The 18,895-nt window shown below is 43.0% G+C and overlaps 1 protein-coding gene across 2 annotated transcripts in view; it reads right to left on the bottom strand.

The window, feature by feature from the left end:
- Window positions 1-138: 138 nt before the first annotated feature.
- Window positions 139-18,895, bottom strand: part of LOC124286150 (zinc finger CCCH domain-containing protein 14-like) — a 31,096-nt gene continuing 12,339 nt past the window's right edge. Inside the window, exons 7-17 of one of the 2 annotated variants that reach the window (XR_006900959.1) lie at window positions 17,306-17,466; window positions 9,131-9,252; window positions 7,525-7,734; window positions 5,993-6,341; window positions 5,343-5,515; window positions 3,793-3,913; window positions 3,228-3,367; window positions 2,624-2,763; window positions 2,277-2,389; window positions 939-1,886; window positions 139-846 (exon numbers count right to left, since the gene is read on the bottom strand). Coding sequence is in view for 1 of the 2 variants with exons in the window: in XM_046722499.1 (XP_046578455.1) it covers window positions 1,853-1,886; window positions 2,277-2,389; window positions 2,624-2,763; window positions 3,228-3,367; window positions 3,793-3,913; window positions 5,343-5,515; window positions 5,993-6,341; window positions 7,525-7,734; window positions 9,131-9,252; window positions 17,306-17,466 (1,563 nt within the window). In the remaining variant the exon portion in view is untranslated. Of the gene's footprint in view, window positions 1,887-2,276; window positions 2,390-2,623; window positions 2,764-3,227; window positions 3,368-3,792; window positions 3,914-5,342; window positions 5,516-5,992; window positions 6,342-7,524; window positions 7,735-9,130; window positions 9,253-17,305; window positions 17,467-18,895 lie in introns of both variants that reach the window. The other variant, XM_046722499.1, reaches the window with a different exon arrangement.

Here is an 18,895-nt window from a genome sequence, read left to right as displayed (position 1 = left end):
CACTAGCCATAAATTATGGACGGTCCCTTATGATGAATTAACTAAAAGCCATAAACATATCATTAAAATACATATGGCAACAGTTCTTATCCTGGCTCAATAGGTTTTTAGGATTTAACACAGAATCAAACATCGCCATTCATTATATGCTTTTAATAAACACAAAATGTTCTGTGTACAGAGGGATAATTATAAAAATGTTTTGGATACATGGGCACCTTTCCAAAACAGCTCCTATTTATATCATATAAAGAAGTTGTACATTTTCACTGCTTGTGTGTAAAATTATTCTGGAAAAAACGTGTGTGAATCACTCAATCCAAACATCACAATGTTTTTCCCAACTTTTCTTCATCAGGCTGATTAGGTTAAAAAACAAATACAGTAAAAATCAGTAATACCTCAAAAACGAAATTGGAAGGGACATGACTCTTTGACTTGTCATTCAAAAAATCAGTCCCACCAGATCATATTCTTTCGTAACATATTTTAAATATCAACGCGCAACCACTCACTAAGCATGATAAGTCTGATAAGAACACAGTTGCTTTTCTCAAATTAATTTGCATTAGTATTTTGATCGCAATATTGTTTTGCAAAATACACACACATAAACCAAATTAAAAAGGATGTTAAGGCTTTAACTAACTACATGAATTCTCATTGACCTCAGTATTTATAAATAATATGGCAATACACGTACAACAATCCAAAAACTGCCAACAACACAACATGTGGCTTAAACAACTGATCAACTTGGACAATGTAATGTCCTGCAGCCTGTTCCGTCTGTCTGGACAGAACCTTAGCATCAGTGTCTCATCCTATCATCCCCACATCCAGCACCTGGACCAGGTCGGCCTGTACAGACCCACAAATCCAAGCTTCAGCTAGAATCTAACACATCAGAGTCATATCTTCTTGTCCACATCCAGTACCTGGACCAGGTCGGCCTGTACAGACCCACAAATCCAAGCTTCAGCTAGAATCCAACACATCACAGTCATATCTTCTTGTCCACATTCAGCACCTGGACCAGGTCGGCCTGTACAGACCCACAAATCCAAGCTTCAGCTAGAATCTAACACATCAGAGTCATATCTTCTTGTCCACATTCAGCACCTGGACCAGGTCGGCCTGTACAGACCCACAAATCCAAGCTTCAGAGTCATATCACAATCAACATGCACTCAGCATGTGCACTTGTACGAACTCACTTGTACACATCAGTGTGTGAGGTGGTTGTTTGGATAGTAATTTATCTGTGGTATTTTCTTTAAAAGTCACTGCCAGCTTCATTTGTCTCTATTTGTCATTGCTGCAACCTGTGAAGCTGTATCTAGTACAATGAATTTGAAACTTTCTTTCAAAACCAAAATGTTCCTTGCGTGTTTCCATCATTTAAGTTCATTGTGAAATAACCTGATAATTTCCCAGAAAAATATACACACATTCATTAGAACTAATTGACCTTATGTTCCTGACATTTGAAAAGCAGCCAAAAGTGTTAACTTACATTCTTATGATATTTGTTTATCAAAGTTTATATCTTGTAGTTGAAATGAACTAGAATAACCTGCTAATACATGAACAGCATGTCATTGCTTGTTTGGAAAAGAATGCGAGTGTAGCTTCATGCAGGGATTTGGCCACCTAGCAGTGACTAGCACAGCTAGGAGTTGTGACTGGTGGCAGCAATAGTATAAAAAGCTCAAGGTTTGATCACTATGAGAAGTTTGGTACTGTTGGTCTTCTCAGCTCAGAGTGTGAAATCCTTACAACCACTGACGACACCAGGAACTGGTCAAGGTATCACGTAAAACACATCCACACAACAGTCACATAGCGAAGATCAAGAAGCCTTGATGCCATTTGGGTTAGTGGCACTGAAACAGGAGGGAAGATACATTTCAATACTGCAACTTATACATCATGGATATTCACACAAAAATACCATGTTTGGTGTCTAACAAATACAAATTTTAGTTCCTTTTGAGATCAACCTAATGAACAGTCAAAAACATGAAAGGTCAAACATTTCAGTTTATAAAAGAGAAACTAAAAATGACCCTGCAAACAAAGTTCTGTCCATGTATTAGAGTGGAAAAGTTTTGCTAATTGTTGTGGAAAATTCTTATATTTTCACACAACAACTTGCAGGCATAAATACAGCTAGTGCTTGCGTGGTTTTGAGCCTTATTAAGGCATCCTTTACTGTCATCATGGTAATTACACATGCCATGTGTCACATCATCTTTGGCAAAGTTCCAACCTACCTCCTATGCTCCACGTTGCCAGCCTTCCATGTCAGCTTGTCTTTGCTTGGCAGGGCTGGGTGAAAGAAAGGGCAAGCTGCCTTCTTGGCACAGCTTAACCCATATCTACAAGGCTGTAACATAACGCACAACGATTAACGATTAACAACATCAGGAATAAATCATTATCAGACATGTGTGTATTTCTGTTATCCATTATTGCAAAAGAATAATCTTGATTTGAAAAAGAAATTGCCAGACAAATATGACTGTATGAACCTTGGTATCCCTTTAGATTTACTTTCAATAAAATCATTGATGAAAAGGATTACTGAACAATAACCAACGTAAAGTCAATATTAACCAACCTTTGGATGTTTAAAGGGACACTTCATGTTGTGGCAGTTGGGGAAGAATCTACAGGTGATCTGGCGAGGATGTGTTGATGCAGCAGGTACAGGGGCCATGGGGGCAGCTAATATTACCTTGGGCTGGGGGATGGCAATAACTGAAACCAACAAAACATGTAACTCATAGACTGACACATGCAAAAATGTAACAAAGAGTTTCTACTCATCAGGCAAATAATTTCCAAAACAGGTGCAATTTTAACTTGGAAGTCCTGGGAAAATGAGTCCATGTACACATCAGAAATTCGAACCCACAGCCAGCAGAATCAGGAGGTTAACACAGTGGCTGAAATGTTTGTCCCTGGTGCCCAAAAATGTGAAGTAATTTTATTGCATCCCTTGCTGTGATATTGCTGGGGTATTGCTTAATGTGGCTTACAACCTGACTCACTCAGTCTACACAACTCTGCACAGTAAGTTGGCAGGTAGGAAAATCAGATGAGTGAGTGATTAGCGTTTTACTCAGACTGTCTACGTGATGAGCAAACACTTTAACCACTAAGCTACCCTACCACCCTGAGTTTACAGGCATTTTGCAATGTGTTGTAAACAATGGTCTTACCTTGTGGAGGTGATGTAGTCATAGGTTTTCTTCTACTTGCATGTGTAAATGGACAATCTGTTTTTGTACACCGGGCATCATATTTACAATTTGGGTGAATATACAAACATTTATCTCCGAACTTGCAGCTGGGGAATGTTCTGTAAATAAATAGAAGTCAAAAATAGATCATTGTTGTTCACTCACCGAAGCAGATGCTTTATGACAACTTGGAATACATGACAACTTCGCAAGAGCAGTCAAAAAGAGATCATTATCCCATGTTTAAAAGTTACTGAATGCTGTTTTCAGCTATATTTAAGCTGATCTGGATATAATTAAACAAGGTCAAGGCCATGCTCTGGCTGATACTGAGATTGACCAGAAATTGCCAGGAGTCCAAAAGACAAGCTGTCGACGAAATATCGGTTGGGTCATATCTCTAGTAGTCCAGGAAATTGTGACTTGATCTGAAATAGATGCCTTCTGATCTTTGCTGTGGGGATTGCATGCACTAAGATATGATTATCATGTCAGCTGATCCCCTATGAGACTGTGTGTAAGAAGACAATGTTTGTACACTCACTTGCAACTGACTGTGGGATGGTGATATTCACATGCATTGCCATTAACACATGCTGGCCAAAATCGGCACTTTTCTGCCATTTTTGCCTTCTTCAGGGGGGTAATAGAATGGTCTTCTTCCTCTGAAAGAAAACATGTCCACAGTTAAGATTAGCATCAATCTACGCAATTGGAACATGATGACATGTGTCAACCAAGTCAGCGAGCCTTACCACCTGATTCCGCTAGTTGTCTCTTACGACAAGCATGGGTGATCAATTCTAACCTGGATTTTCATGAGTCAGTTAAGATGAATATTGACATGATTGATAGGATGCATATTGGTATGTTTCTATACCACATCTGCCCATACCACCTATTAAAAACTATTACCCTATTTGTCTTTAAAAATGATGATAAAAACAGAACATAAGATGTCAGACTGACTGACTGAGTTTGGTTTTACGCCGCTTTTAGCAATATTCCAGCAACATCACGGCAGGGGACACCAGAAATGGGCTACACACATTGTACCCATGTGGGGATTCGAACCCGGGTTTTCGGCGTGATGAGCTAACGCTTTAACCACTAGGCTACCCCACCGCCCCTAAGATGTCAGAAATACAAACAAATAGTAACTAGGTTGTCTGTATTGATATTAGTGGTGTTCTGATTAATTGAAATAATCGAAGATTGGTCGCAGTGACTGAATGACCAAGCAATCGATCACATTTTCTCATAATCAAACACAAACGATTTTGGAACTGCTGTTTTAGTCTTTGAAACACTTGACGATGGAACATATCTTCGAAGTTGTCGGGGCCTGCAAACTTGTTTAATTCTGAGAAAACTCACTTCACTAACTGAAAAGTCATGACTGAATATTTCTTGAAGACTCCAGGAAGTTTATGGTCATGATATATTAGTCATCACTTTAAAGTAGCAAGTTGCATCATCATATACATATCTGCAATAACAACCTGGATAGGAAAATCTGAAAAATGATGCTAACCAATTTTTTTCGATGATTTTTCGTTTGTAATGAAGCAATCATCAATTCTGAGATTTCAACCAATTCCCAACACTAATTGATATGTACCACATTTCCTCTGTAAGACACCCGGGCATCTAATACTATCATGTTAGCTGTTGGCCTGCATCTGTTAGCCGCCCGGTGTCCATTTACTCACAGCCTTACAAAATCCCATATTCTACAGTTATACAAATGATAAACTTGTAGGGAAAGGTCATTATTAATCACATTACTCCAAACCCAGAGAGGCTCAGCTTCTGTCAACTCTATTCTTTTTAACTGAGTCAATATGACCCGGTATCAGTTAGAGGCTGGCATGTACTTGAAGTGTGCCATCTAATAGAGGAAATACCATAAATAACAATAGAAACAATCTTCGACTGGAAAACTGTAAATATGCTCTGAACAATATAATGTAGATTGAGGCATGTTTGACATTGTGTAGTGACACATAACTAAGTTATTTGATCAATTTCCTCAGTATTTTGTGACATCACCATTCACAGGCTACACAATCCATCACTGGCTTGTCCACTCACCATCCGAATCCTTGAGGTTGATAGAGAAAGGTTTGATTCTGGGTGGAGCCACTCGGGACGTGACATCCATGACCCGTGTAGATTCGCCTGTGTCCTCCATGTCCACCTCCATGCTCTCATACTGGTCTGGGTCAACACCATCCAGAGTAACAATAAACTTGGTGTTCTTGGAACTGTAGGGAGACAGAATACTGAAGCACTGTGGTACACTCTGGGACACACTGGTACACAAGGTTGAGAAAAAGGGGCTGTTGTCTCACAAATTACCTACACATTTTAAACATTATAATTCACTTCAATATCATCTTGTGATAGTCATTAGCTTTAAATAGAATACTGAAGCACTGTGCTACACCAGGTTCAGAAAATTGATGATAACTGTAGTGTCAGGGGCATGCATCATAATTCACATCATTATCATCTTGTCATAGTAACTAGCTTAAGAAAGAAAGGTTATGTCAATCCAGGAACACATTCAGAGCCAAATTAGCTTAAAATACAATTAATTTTTCAGTATAGCCACTATGGTTATCAATCACTTCATTTAAATCAAATCAAAAGTAATTTGGTACCTGTATACTGAATAGCAGGCGACACAAATGTGTTAGTGTATGATTTTGAGGATAACAAAATCTTCTTGTAGGACTTACTTGTCTTTGACTACCCTGGAGTTGCCATCACCCTCCTCCTCTGCCATGACCTCCTCCTGCTGCTGTAGCCTGCCTTGAACCTGACTCCCTTCCGTGTCCAGAATGTGACGGAACTCGTCTGAAGCCACATCCTCCAGGATGACAGGTATCTCTTCTTCCCCCTGCTCCGTCTCCTCCTCCTCCTCGTCTCCGACACCGATTGCATCCTCTTCCTCCACCACCGTCTCAACCTCTGCCCCGGGGTCAGAGTCAGATGCTCCAGCCACTGCTTCTGGACTTGACACTACCTGCTCCACCTCCTCCTCTGGGTCCACCTCGACAACTCGGTTGTCAGGCACCGGCTCCTCCTCTGCAGACGAGTTATTCTACATGTAGTTATATTACCTATACATGAGTGAGTGTGTAGGGTTTAAGCCACTTTTAGGAACATTTCAGCAGTATCATGCTGCAGGACACCCGAACTGGATGTCAGACATTGTGCCCATGTGGGGAATAGAACTCGGGTCTTCGGTGTGACCACTGAACGCTTTAACCACTAGGCTACCCCACTGCCCCTATATACCACTGAAGTGCTTAATAAAGGAAGGTCAGCTTTGATGGAGCTTCTCCAGAGGTACAGATAAGCTGCGTATCTGCGTAAATTACATAAATATTTATGTGAAAACTCAATTCCTATTAAGTCTGTTGCGTACAAGTACGCTTGAATTTTTGTAAATACTCAATAAATGTGATCTTACATGCGTAAATGCGAAAATATGAAATCTTAGCTTGCGTACCGGTGGAAAGATAAAATAACGGAGGTATACTGGGAGGTTCTATTTCAGGACAGAAACTTGACAACTTGCAGTCTTTCTTATCGTTTCTCATATTACAGATCAAACATAAATAGCAAACACTAACATTTAAACTGTATTATATTTTTATAATTAATGGAAAATGGCAAAATACCCAAATGAGTTTGAGTGAGATGAGTACAATATATTTGGTTACTCAAAGGAAAATGAAGATACCAAATTGAAATGAACACAAGCGAGTACATATCTCAATGACCCAAAAAGTTATCTGTAGCTCTGTTCTCACTGTTCATAATTCTAGCAAGTGGTCAGCTTACTTTGGCAAGTGGAGTGAGAGTGTTTAGTATTAATGTCACAGTATGTATCCCTACCTGTCAGCTTAATGTGTGAGGAAAGTCTGAAGTGATGACATTTGCAAAGAATATTAACTGTTTTTAATTCATAATGGGGCAGTGGGATAGCCTAGTGGTTAAAGTGTTCGCTCGCAACGCCAAAGACCCAGGTACAATCCCCCACATGGGCAAAATGTGCAAAGCCCATTTCTGGTGTCCCCTGCTGTGATATTGCTGGAATATTGCTAAAAGCTGTGTAAAACCAACCTCACTCACTCACATTTAATTCATAATGACATAATGAAATCATATTAAAACGCATACAGTATATTCCATTTTTTGTCACATACTGAAAATAACTATTAGTATTCCTTCAGCTTAGTTTTCAATGTTTCAGAAAACCTACCAGAGCCTGGTTCCTCAGGTGAATCGTGGGGTGACTCAACCTCGATGGTGTACTTCATTTTCCTCATGATCTCCTCCTTCTTGGAGCGAGACACCAGGCTAGGCCGAGTGGTGTTGTAGGATGGAGTGGTGTTGTAGGATCGCGTCACATTTTTATCAGCTAATACTGTAGCCCTACTGCTGTTGTACTGAGATCGTTGCTGGCTTCGTTCTGTCAAAGAAACACAAAGTGAGAAGTCTTTGTTATATGAGCAATTTGTCTCAAATAGTTGTCATGTGGCAGCATATAGTGTAAATGTATCCCAATGATTGTTAATAGAAGCAAATAAAACACCCATGTGAAATAAAGTAACCTCCCTCATTGTTTTACAGTCCACGCTTAACACCTGCACTTCACATCTTCATTTAATCATTACCTATTACCCCCCGGATACAGGGCTGAGCTGTGAGGAGTTTACACAGGTTTGTTACAGCTATCAATACTGGGTTGGACTAAATGATATGAGATGTTTCAAGAGAGCTAGCTGTACCAGCATATGGGCAAGATTATAAGTTGTATGCTTCTCTTGAGGGTAATAGGTCTGAAGTACATCTCTTTGTAGCAGTGTCACCCGAGCCGGTAGGTGAGGGATGACACTGCTACAAAAAGGCGTAAATCAGACTGTATTACTCAAGGGAGAAATTTACAACGTGTTTATCTTACCGCCATTTTAAATGTACAAAATTATCATCATATTTTATTTTGAAGAACGATAAGCTTGCTACAGACTGTATGACATGTAAACAAAATGGCGTCTGTCTTTAAGGGGAGCTTCAATTTATAAAATCAGTGAAACATATTCTAACAAGCTTAAAACTGCTATAAAATGGTTAATTATGTTTAAACTCTAAGTTGAGTGTGCAAACAATGCAATGCACAAACTAGTTTAAATTGAGCAGTGAAAGTCGGTAAAATAAATGAGTACATAGTTAACTCAAAAACAGCTAATCAAACAGTTTTCTAACTCCATGCACTACATGCCATATTGATTTGTTAGCCATACAGTTTCTCTGAGAGAGCTGGCAGCGGGTAATAATTTTTCCAGTTGTCACCCTCCTGGGAGGGGTGACATGGAAACTTGTTAAAGCGTCATTGACCAATGAAATGAAGGTATTTTACATGAAGGTAAGATAAGATGGGGATTTGAAACCTTTTTCTACAATCTGATTTACAACTTATCTACTTGCCAAGTGCAGATGAGATACGTATTCAAAAACATTTACATTTATGGTTGCAGTGACCTGCTCTACATGTAGTATATTGTTTCAGGTAGAATAGAGGGAGTGCAGGGAATGACATGTTCATCTGCAGTTGACTGACTATTTGAGAGGAATGTACAAGTTGTGTAGCAGTCAAAGAGGGTTTTACCTTTTTCTCATTATAATATAGAATTGCATGGGTTGTTATCGAGGTGGCAACATGTCTCCCTTCAGTTTCATTGAGGCAGTTTTGCAGTTTACATACAATTACAAGGAAACAGTTAACAAAGTTGATCTTCACACATTTCAAAGCTACAAGAACAACTGCAACAGCAACTGATCATGTTGATGTGGTCCCTGAACCATACCTGGTTTGTTGTCTGTGACTGTGACTGATCGCTTGCCAGTGGTGGTGACAGATTTCTCTGCATCTGTCATAGCCTTCATCAGCAGCATCTTGTTGGCTTGTAGTGATCTGGGTACACTAGACCTAGGATAAACATACATGATGTACAGTTAGTTGCTCCTCATGTTCTGCAGAAGTCTGCAGCCACCAAGTTCCCCCCCCACTGTTTGTCCACCAACCATGATGCACACATGGGGAATCCCCAGTACATCTAGGATTACAAACAGTTCCCTTGGCAGGCAAACATGGAAAATCTCCAGTGAAATATATATCACCTCTACAAATTCGAAATTTTAACTATAAATTGTATATTTATATATACTTATCCTATCTCACGGTATGCACCTCTCTTCTTCTTCTACGACCATGTGTGGAAATGTGCTGTAGGCTAAGTTGAATCAAAGCTTTCTGGCCTCTACCCCCCTGACCTCTGCCCCCACACCGATAGCACGACCTGTCAATCATCTCATAAGCCTGCTGGTTGCTCAGATGATCACGTGACGCTCTGTGCCTGTCATTCTCGTCTTGGAGCTTCCAGTAATCTGTGATGTGGGGCAGGTCAGGGGGCTATCCATTGCGTGAGATAGGATAAGTATATAAATATACAATTCATAGTTAAAATTTCCAAATTTTTAAACTTATCCTATCTCACGGTATGCATTATCCCACGGTTGGCAGGTGGGCCGCAGATTACCCTGTGTCAACTCTACAACCGTGAGACGTATAACACAAGGAGGCCAGGAGAAAGCACCAAGTCCCGATATGCTAATTCCGAACTTGTGATGGGTTGCTTCAGATAACCCCTTAGCTTACACAGCACAAAAACTCTAGGGAGTGGGCGGTCCCGAATTAATGTGGTTTTCAGCCGCAACTTTTGACAAGCAACAGGACGCAGTTTGGCAAGTAGACCTCGCCTCCCCACGATTTATCAAGTGACCCCAGTGAATTAAAGTCGAAGACCTTAATCTGGACAGTCCCTGCTTCGAAACTATCCCCCACAGACACACGCTGGAAGGCGGTGAAAGAGGGAACAGCCCGGTTGCACAACTCGTTTAACGTTCAGTACCAATCCCCCTAACTGACCATAGGTGAGAAAGGACTTAGGAGCGGAACGCTTTGAAAACCAAGCAGGTAATCGGAAATCAACACTACACTGACGTAATTGCTCAGAGAGTAGAGGTCATTAAGTGGAGTGTCGACCACCTCTGCATGTAGCACAAGATTGGCCTCTCAGTCTATTGAGTCACGGGTATGACAGTGCAAACACGCCCTAGTTCCCTAGGTGAGGTGGTCCATGCCCAAATATAATCCATACCAATAAGAAAGATAGGACCGATATCTTTCATGATATAGAGAATGCAAGACCTACACGAAGGTAGGAACTGCATCTTATCTGCATTTGCGAGCCGACGACAACTGCTGCGCCAGATCCAAGGGACCCAGTTGGTGAAAACTTCCACATCAGTGACAGACAGATCCCGGAAGTAGGGTGAAACGAAGACCGTGTCCAATCTCCAAAGACAACCCTCCATGATGCCGTGAAGGGAACAGTTCTATGTAGCGCCATCGTAGAGGTCAAGGCTCTTGTCTGATGAGAGTTGGCTGTAGTAGGAGGAAGAAGGTCAGCATAGGCGTAGGCATGAAGGAAGGTAGATCACATCCAGAATGCCATTATGGTACGAGAGACTTCTGTAGATGAGGCAGGTGACAGAGAAATAAACAGTCTTTTGCGTAACCTACGTCTGTCCTTGGAGGCAGCTAATAGACCCGTAAAGTCTGGACAGGACATAGGGAGAGATCCTCAGTTTCGTCAGGGCCCAGAATAGTAGACAGTGACGGAAAGGCGAATAGTCTGTCCGGCTGTCCAGGCAACTAGTTCCAGCGACGAGATCCAACCTCAAACCAAGCAGGACGTTGGCATGTCTGGTCCTCTCTAAGCGCAACCAGGTGACATCCAGTGCGTGAAGCAAGCTCGGAGATGCAGGCAGCAGTCGCAAGAGCCAGGAGGAAAAAAGTCTTAAATGTGACATGCTTGAAATCCTTCTCTGCCAGAAGGTTCATACTCCTCTGACGTGAGATGATTAAGAACCACGGAAAGGTCCCAGGCTGGTGTCCGGAACTTCCGGGATTGATCAGCAACGTTGTAAGATCTGAGGAGAGACTTGAGCTCAGGGACAGTTGACACCTTCGCACCTGTAGCCACCTGTATGAAGACAAGGGAGAACCCTTCAATTCCTTGGAAGTTCTTGGTATGCTGGAGGTACTCCGCGACCATCTGCGGCGATGCTGTAGTGGGAGATATAATACCCATCGTCTTGCAGTACGCTTCAAAATTCTTCCATAGTCATCACAGAGTGGCCTGGTAGAAGTTTGGTGTGCTGCGCTAATCGCCGTTGCGACTCGCTTGGAATATCCCGTTGCAGTTAGCGATTCATGTAAATGCACCAGGCGTGAAGATTAAGTGTGAGCGGAGACCAATGCAGCTGATCGGAGTGAAGATGAACCAGAAGATTGGCGTGATCGGGAAGTCTTGCCGGTCTAGGAACATACTTCTGACCGGCCAAAAAGGTGGGAATCTTGGGTTGCTAAAGCGCTAGGGGTACCATAGAAACTCCAATGTAGACATTCAGTTCGTCGAGCCACACTGAAGGACTGGACGAAGCGGTTCTGGAAGGCGACTCAATTCCTTCGGGTTCAGTTCATGGCCTCGAGATACGGGCGTAGAAATCACTGTATCGGACGAAGTAGGAGATGGCCTCTGTACGTTGAGGCTTGAGCTGATATCAGAAGGCCTAGCAACTACTGCCACTGAAGAAGGAATCTCTCCTGAGATAGGATACATTCGATTAGTCAAGCCAGCATGACAGTACAGAAGAAGTGCTGAATGGAGTAGGTTCGTGGCATGGAGATTTTCAGTCAACCTACAGGAACGTTCACATTGTACACATAGTGATGCAGTCCGTATAATCAGTGATCGCAGGAAAGTATGGTTCGCCAAATGAAGTGTTGGTCCGCCAGATGGAGTGAAAAGTGAGTAGATGTGAGGCATGGGATCGCCAATCAACCGGAACATTCGTAAAGTTGATGGAATGGCGGAGGTAAAAAGACCAGTGACCCCAGGAACGTTTGTAAGGGAAATGAAGGTAGTAAAATCGATGATTGCGGACAGTCCGGACATAGCTGCAGTGACCTCTGAACTGAGGGCTTAATCTAAAAACCGAGTAACCCTAGCCAAGTGAAAGCGTTCTCGGGCGATTCTGTCTGACACCCTCGGTAAACTGTTTCTCTTGGATGACTGACGAAACTTCGACATAATCACTCTTACCGGGAATGGCACCGTTCATTATCACTGGCAATTAAAGGCTGGGATAGGTATCCGCTTCGTGGGACCAAGACAAGACTGTCAGGGCACTTCATAGTCACTGTATCATCAAAAGTCTCCGGTAAACAAACAGTAGTCCGCCATTGCAAATGCTACCCACAATGCAATAGTGACAAAAAATGGTCGTCATTTAACCAGGCGAATCCCAACCCATAGAATCTGGTAAAATGGGTAAAGTGACGCTAGCTTCTTGACCAAACATCACTGCTAGTACCACACGCAGAAACTGTGCATTAATAGACCAACTTGATATTCAGGAATATTGTACGATGCTTCACTGAGTCTTGTTACTGTATACAGACTACTCGTAGCAGCTTTGTGGTGTAATCGTGGTCTGTTTCATCAACCTCAGCACCCTTCCTTTCACATCATCGTCAAGTTTCTGGACAAATATGTCAAACCAGGTGGTTGTAGAGCTGATATCTACGTCGAAGGGTGGATAGATTCGGTGAATCGAATCATTCATCAAAGGTGAAGATCGGATGGTAGATGACGGAGGAATCTTAAAAATCAGGGATCATCAATCACCGCCGTAATGTAGAGGCCTGCGCTACTGACATAACCACTACCTCTGTACAACCAGCCGAAACGATGCACTAACTGGAAGCCGGCCGCACTGGATGGAAGCGTTGATACATAAGAGAGTGGCGCACTGGATGGAAGCTATGATACATAAGAGAGCGGCGCACTGGATGGAAGCGTTGATACATAAGAGCGTGGCGCACTGGATGGAAGCTATGATACATAAGAGAGCGGCGCACTGGAGTAAAGCGGCGCTCTGGATGGAAGCGTTGATACATAAGAGAGCGGCGCACTGGATGGAAGCGTTGATACATAAGAGAGCGGCGCACTAGAGTAAAGCGGCAGTCTGGATACGATCGGCGCACAAGTAGATAACCAAGAAGTGAATGAAAGCGGCTCATTGGGACAAGGTGTCGCACTGGACTGAAAGCATTGATGTGTAGAGATGAGCTAATCAAAACCCAAGGTGCGCTCTGCATCGCTGAACTGAATGAAAGCGGCGCATTGGAGTGGAGCAGGAAGCGTAATCCGAGAAGCCAAGCTGAGCACCGGTAAAAACTGTAGAAATCATAAATGAGGTATCAACGCCGAAGTTGGGATAAGTGTTGAAGTAGAACTGCAGTATAAAAGAGTCACTGTAGGTACCGTAGTGTGCGAACTAGTAAACAAGTCATGATGACAGTATGCGCATAGAGGTAACCAGATGATTCGACGAAAGATGACAGTCCAGCGAACACTGTCGGATCGGCGATCTGGTATGGTGCAGCGATCAGTATCGGTTCTGAGATCTAGGTTGGTTCGACGATCTGGATCGAAGAGCTGATCTGGTTCAGTACTGTGATACGGTTCGGCCGCATTCATGATCTAAAGCTCTGAGTCAATCGGGACCGGTGCATTCGTCTAATAATAGTGTATACCATACAATAATAGTGTACTGGACTGAAAGGTGTTCCAATTAAAAAACAGTTCACTAGGTTGAATCGTTGTTCCAATCGAAAACGGTACACTGGTCTGAAGCGTTGATCTAATCGAAAAGGCACAGGGAGCTTAAGAGTTGATACAATCGAATGCGGCGCACAGGGCTAATGAGTTGGACCGAACGAGAGCGGTGAACTGAAGTGAAACGATGCACTGGTCTCTTCTTCTCTTTGTGAGCGCGACGCATTGGTACAAAGTGATGAATGGACAGCAAGTGCCTCTCTGGTAGTAAGCGGCGCACTGGAACTAGGCGGTTGTTCATAGACAGGTGGTGCGAGGTACAGGAAAGGTGTTGAAAGCGCTGTACTGGATACTGCTGTCATGCCTGATGTCATCACAGGAGGATATGAAAGCGCCGAACTGGAACAAAGCGCCGCATTGGAAGCAAGCGGTTGAAGCGCCGAACTGACCCCTGTGGTTGAAAGTGCCAAACTGACTGCACTCCCCACATGAGAGTGAACGCTTTCACCAAGCGCACCCACCATAGCAGAGGGGGGTGGAGCACTCAACCAAAGCGTTGCTCTGGAAACAACCACCTGAGGCAAACTAGGAGTCTGTGAAATCGTCACCAAGGTAGAAGGCCAAGACTGTGCTGCAGAGGTTGTTAGCACTACCACTCTCGGAGGAGATAAAACTTGTCTGGAGACGGGACTAGACGTTCGAGGATGAAAGAGACGACGGAGATTCTCGCTCAAGTAGGAGTCTGAGGCCACCTCTAAAAAATCTTCGTTCGGGGATGGTGATTTAGATCGACAAACTGCTCTCTTCGAACGGCGTTCCGATTTAGCACGCTTAGAAGTTGAAGGACCTTCAGCAGTTGTACGCCAGATCTCTGTCCGATCTATGTCTAGATGCCACCCGTCGATATTCAGAAAAATCATCATCATTCAAGTGTGAACAAACAGAACACCGATGTGACCAACTACAACAGCCTATACAATCCACACACAAAGCATGTTGATCAGCAGCGGAAAAGTTGCTGTTGCACTGATCACAGTGTTTGTGTTTCTTAGAACTTGGATTCTATTACCCATATTGCCAATCAAATAATGTCCAACTGAGAGAACAACACACGTCCACCCGGTGTAGTGACAAGAAAGAAAATGACAGGCACAGAGCGTCACTTCATCATCTGAGCATCTGGCACGCTTATGAGATGATTGACAGGTCGTGCTATTGGAGTGGGGGCAGAGCAGGGTTGGAAATAACCCATTGCCCGACGTCCGAGTCCAATATTTTTTTCTGTCGGGCAAACAAATTTGTATATCACACTGTACCAGTGTCCACTTGACTTTCCAATGTTAATTATGTTGTTTATTTAAAAAATCAACCAGAAGACAGCCAGTATAGTGGAAAACTTATCAGGGCAAGTGATTTTACATGTGCCACTGTACTGGAGTACACTAGCATTTTAAAAGTTATTTCCACCCCTGCAGAGGCCAGAAAGCTTTGATTCAACTTAGCCTGCAGCATGTTTCCACACATGGTCATAGAAGAAGAAGAGAGGTGCATACCGTGAGATAGGATAAGTTTAAAAATTAATTGGTTATAACTATAATGACTAACTAACATGAATCGTGTAAATTGTGAGTCTAATTGGGTTATATATACTGCCAGTGGTTGCAGTCTTGGGACTGAATATCAGCCTCTGAGCTGATGCTAGAAAAGTAGGCTGTACCAAGTTCTTTCTGTTCGTACATTTTGGCTTTCAAATAAAGGAGTGAAAGGGTCACTCACTTGTACCAAGAATTTAGAAGCCTAAAAAATGTGTGAGTTCACCTCAGGTGTACCCTATAGAGGGTTTGGCAGATGAAATTGGCAAAAACAATTATGACAAAACAAATCTGTTTAAAAATAAAGCAAACGCACTGATAGAAAAATATTAAACAATAACACATCAAAACATGAATAGTTCTAATCAAACATAACATCTTGTGCATACATTTCTAAAGAAAAGAAAAAATGAAATTATTCTGATCGCACACAAGGAGTAACGTCACAGCAAAATTCCAGCAATATCAGGTCGGGGGACCTAGAGAATGCCTCACATACTCACTTCCTTGCTGTGACTCGCACTACACTGGCAACACTGCCCACAGATGGTCGGGGACCTAGACATTGCCTCACATACTCACTTCCCTTGCTGTGACTCGCACTACACTGGCAACACTGCCCACAGATGGTCGGGGGACCTAGACATTGCCTCACATACTCACTTCCTTGCTGTGACTCGCACTACACTGGCAACACTGCCCACAGATGGTCGGGGGACCTAGAGAATGCCTCACATACTCACTTCCTTGCTGTGACTCGCACTACACTGGCAACACTGCCCACAGATGGTCGGGGGACCTAGACATTGCCTCACATACTCACTTCCTTGCTGTGACTCGCACTACACTGGCAACACTGCCCACAGATGGTCAGGGGACCTAGACATTGCCTCACATACTCACTTCCTTGCTGTGACTCGCACTACACTGGCAACACTGCCCACAGATGGTCGGGGGACCTAGAGATTGCCTCACATACTCACTTCCTTGCTGTGACTCGCACTACACTGGCAACACTGCCCACAGATGGTCGGGGGACCTAGAGAATGCCTCACATACTCACTTCCTTGCTGTGACTCGCACTACACTGGCAACACTGCCCACAGATGGTCGGGGGACCTAGAGAATGCCTCACATACTCACTTCCTTGCTGTGACTCGCACTACACTGGCAACACTGCCCACAGATGGTCGGGGGACCTAGAGAATGCCTCACATACTCACTTCCTTGCCGTGACTCGCACTACACTGGCAACACTGCCCACAGATGGTCGGGGACCCAGAGAATGCCTCACATACTCACTTCCTTGCTCTGACTTTGCACTACACTGGCAACACTGCCCACAGATGGTCGGGGACCTAGAGATATGCCTCACATACTCACTTCCTTGCTGTGACTCGCACTACACTGGCAACACTGCCCACAGATGGTCGGGGGACCTAGAGAATGCCTCACATACTCACTTCCTTGCTGTGACTCGCACTACACTGGCAACACTGCCCACAGATGGTCGGGGGACCTAGAGAATGCCTCACATACTCACTTCCTTGCCGTGACTCGCACTACACTGGCAACACTGCCCACAGATGGTCGGGGACCTAGAGAATGCCTCACATACTCACTTCCTTGCTGTGACTCGCACTACACTGGCAACACTGCCCACAGATGGTCGGGGGACCTAGAGAATGCCTCACATACTCACTTCCTTGCCGTGACTCGCACTACACTGGCAACACTGCCCACAGATGGATTGTGAGGGTCGTACTCCTCCTCCTCTTCTTCTGCACGACTAGACATGGGCTTCACCACAGAACTGGGGGCTTTCCGCTTCAGAGCTACACTGGAAGACTTCAAAACTGCTGTCTGCAAAACATTAACAGTAAACATGATGAAAGTGTTCACTATGTGGTAATAAAGTGAAAATTAGTGAAAAGTAATAAGTGAAATGATATCAATCAAAAGTGATCAGACAATTGTTCAGAATGCCTATCTGTACATGGAAGTAATTCCTCTTGAATCCTGTGATCTTTAATCCTGTGATCTTTTTTCTGTAATGCCAATCCTACTCGTGTCCAACAGTATCAGAAAAATCCTTATGAATTTTCACAACCCTTAAGCTTTTGAGAGTGGGCGACAATTGCTGATAATTTTGCAAATATGTAATTTTTAGAGTAAAATTGATATTTTATACTTATCCTGACTCATGCTCTTTTGCTTGTCTTCTTCTTCTTGCGAACATAGTGGAACACTTGTATCTCCTTATTTGAAGCTCCCTTCAAAATAAAATCACTAATTGGTACTCACCACGAGTTGCTCCCCTTTGTCTCCCCTGGCGGGAAAGGTGTCGCCACCCTCTGGCCATGTGCTCCACTCTCTCCTGATTTAGCGAGCCCAACACTTGAATTTACAGGGAAATCCAAAGTGTTATGTGGGGAGGATGGGAGGGCTAACCTCATGAGTCAGGATAAGTATAAAATATCAATTTTACTCTAAAAATTACATATTTTTCCCTTATCCTGACTCATGCTCTTTGTTTGTAGCATCCTAATGGAGACGGAGGTGGGTAACAGAATACTTTGGATTTATAATTAGTGATTTTGTATAGATATACTGTAATATCCCCTACGGGAACTTCATGAAGGCTTAGATTTAGGATGTTTCCTGTATAAAGAAAACCATAGGTTATATAAAGCCATTAAAGGGGAATTACATTATGAATATATTGAACAATACATATAAATTATATATATATATATAGGTGACTCTGATAGAGGCACTGAAATTGACTATATCCAAGTATATGCTTAAGGTTGAATACTTAAGCTGAACATATATACATAGCCCTAAAACTCCGTGAGAGTTATAAGCTAGATGAGTATGTATAAAATACATATTAATCTTGTGAGGATAATATTTTAACGCCTCTGAGGGACTGTCAGTTGCTGAGCTTGAGGACCAGTGGTCGAAATGGTGAATGCCAGAGACATCTTCTGTAGTGATGTCTCTTAGGTAGTGATTAGCAAATACCATGTTAGATTTCCAATAGCATCCTTCCATAATCGTGTTCAAGGAACAGTTACCGTGTAGAGGCGAGGGTAGAGGCCAGTGCCCTGATCTCATGTGGATTTGATGCTGTTGGTGGGTCCAAGCCTGCTGCCTTGTAGGCACGGAGAATGACAGTCCTTATCCAAATAGATATTGTGGTCCGTGACACTTCTGTTTGATTAAGTAGGCTTATAATGGGATGAATAAGCGTTTGAGAAATCTTCTCCTTGTTTTGGATCGTAAAATA

The sequence above is a fragment of the Haliotis rubra genome, unplaced genomic scaffold, assembly GCF_003918875.1.
Source record: "Haliotis rubra isolate DU_JTF1 unplaced genomic scaffold, ASM391887v1 Scf377, whole genome shotgun sequence".
NCBI classification, from domain to species: Eukaryota; Metazoa; Mollusca; class Gastropoda; order Lepetellida; family Haliotidae; genus Haliotis; species Haliotis rubra.
This window is presented reverse-complemented; position numbering and strand designations above follow the sequence as displayed.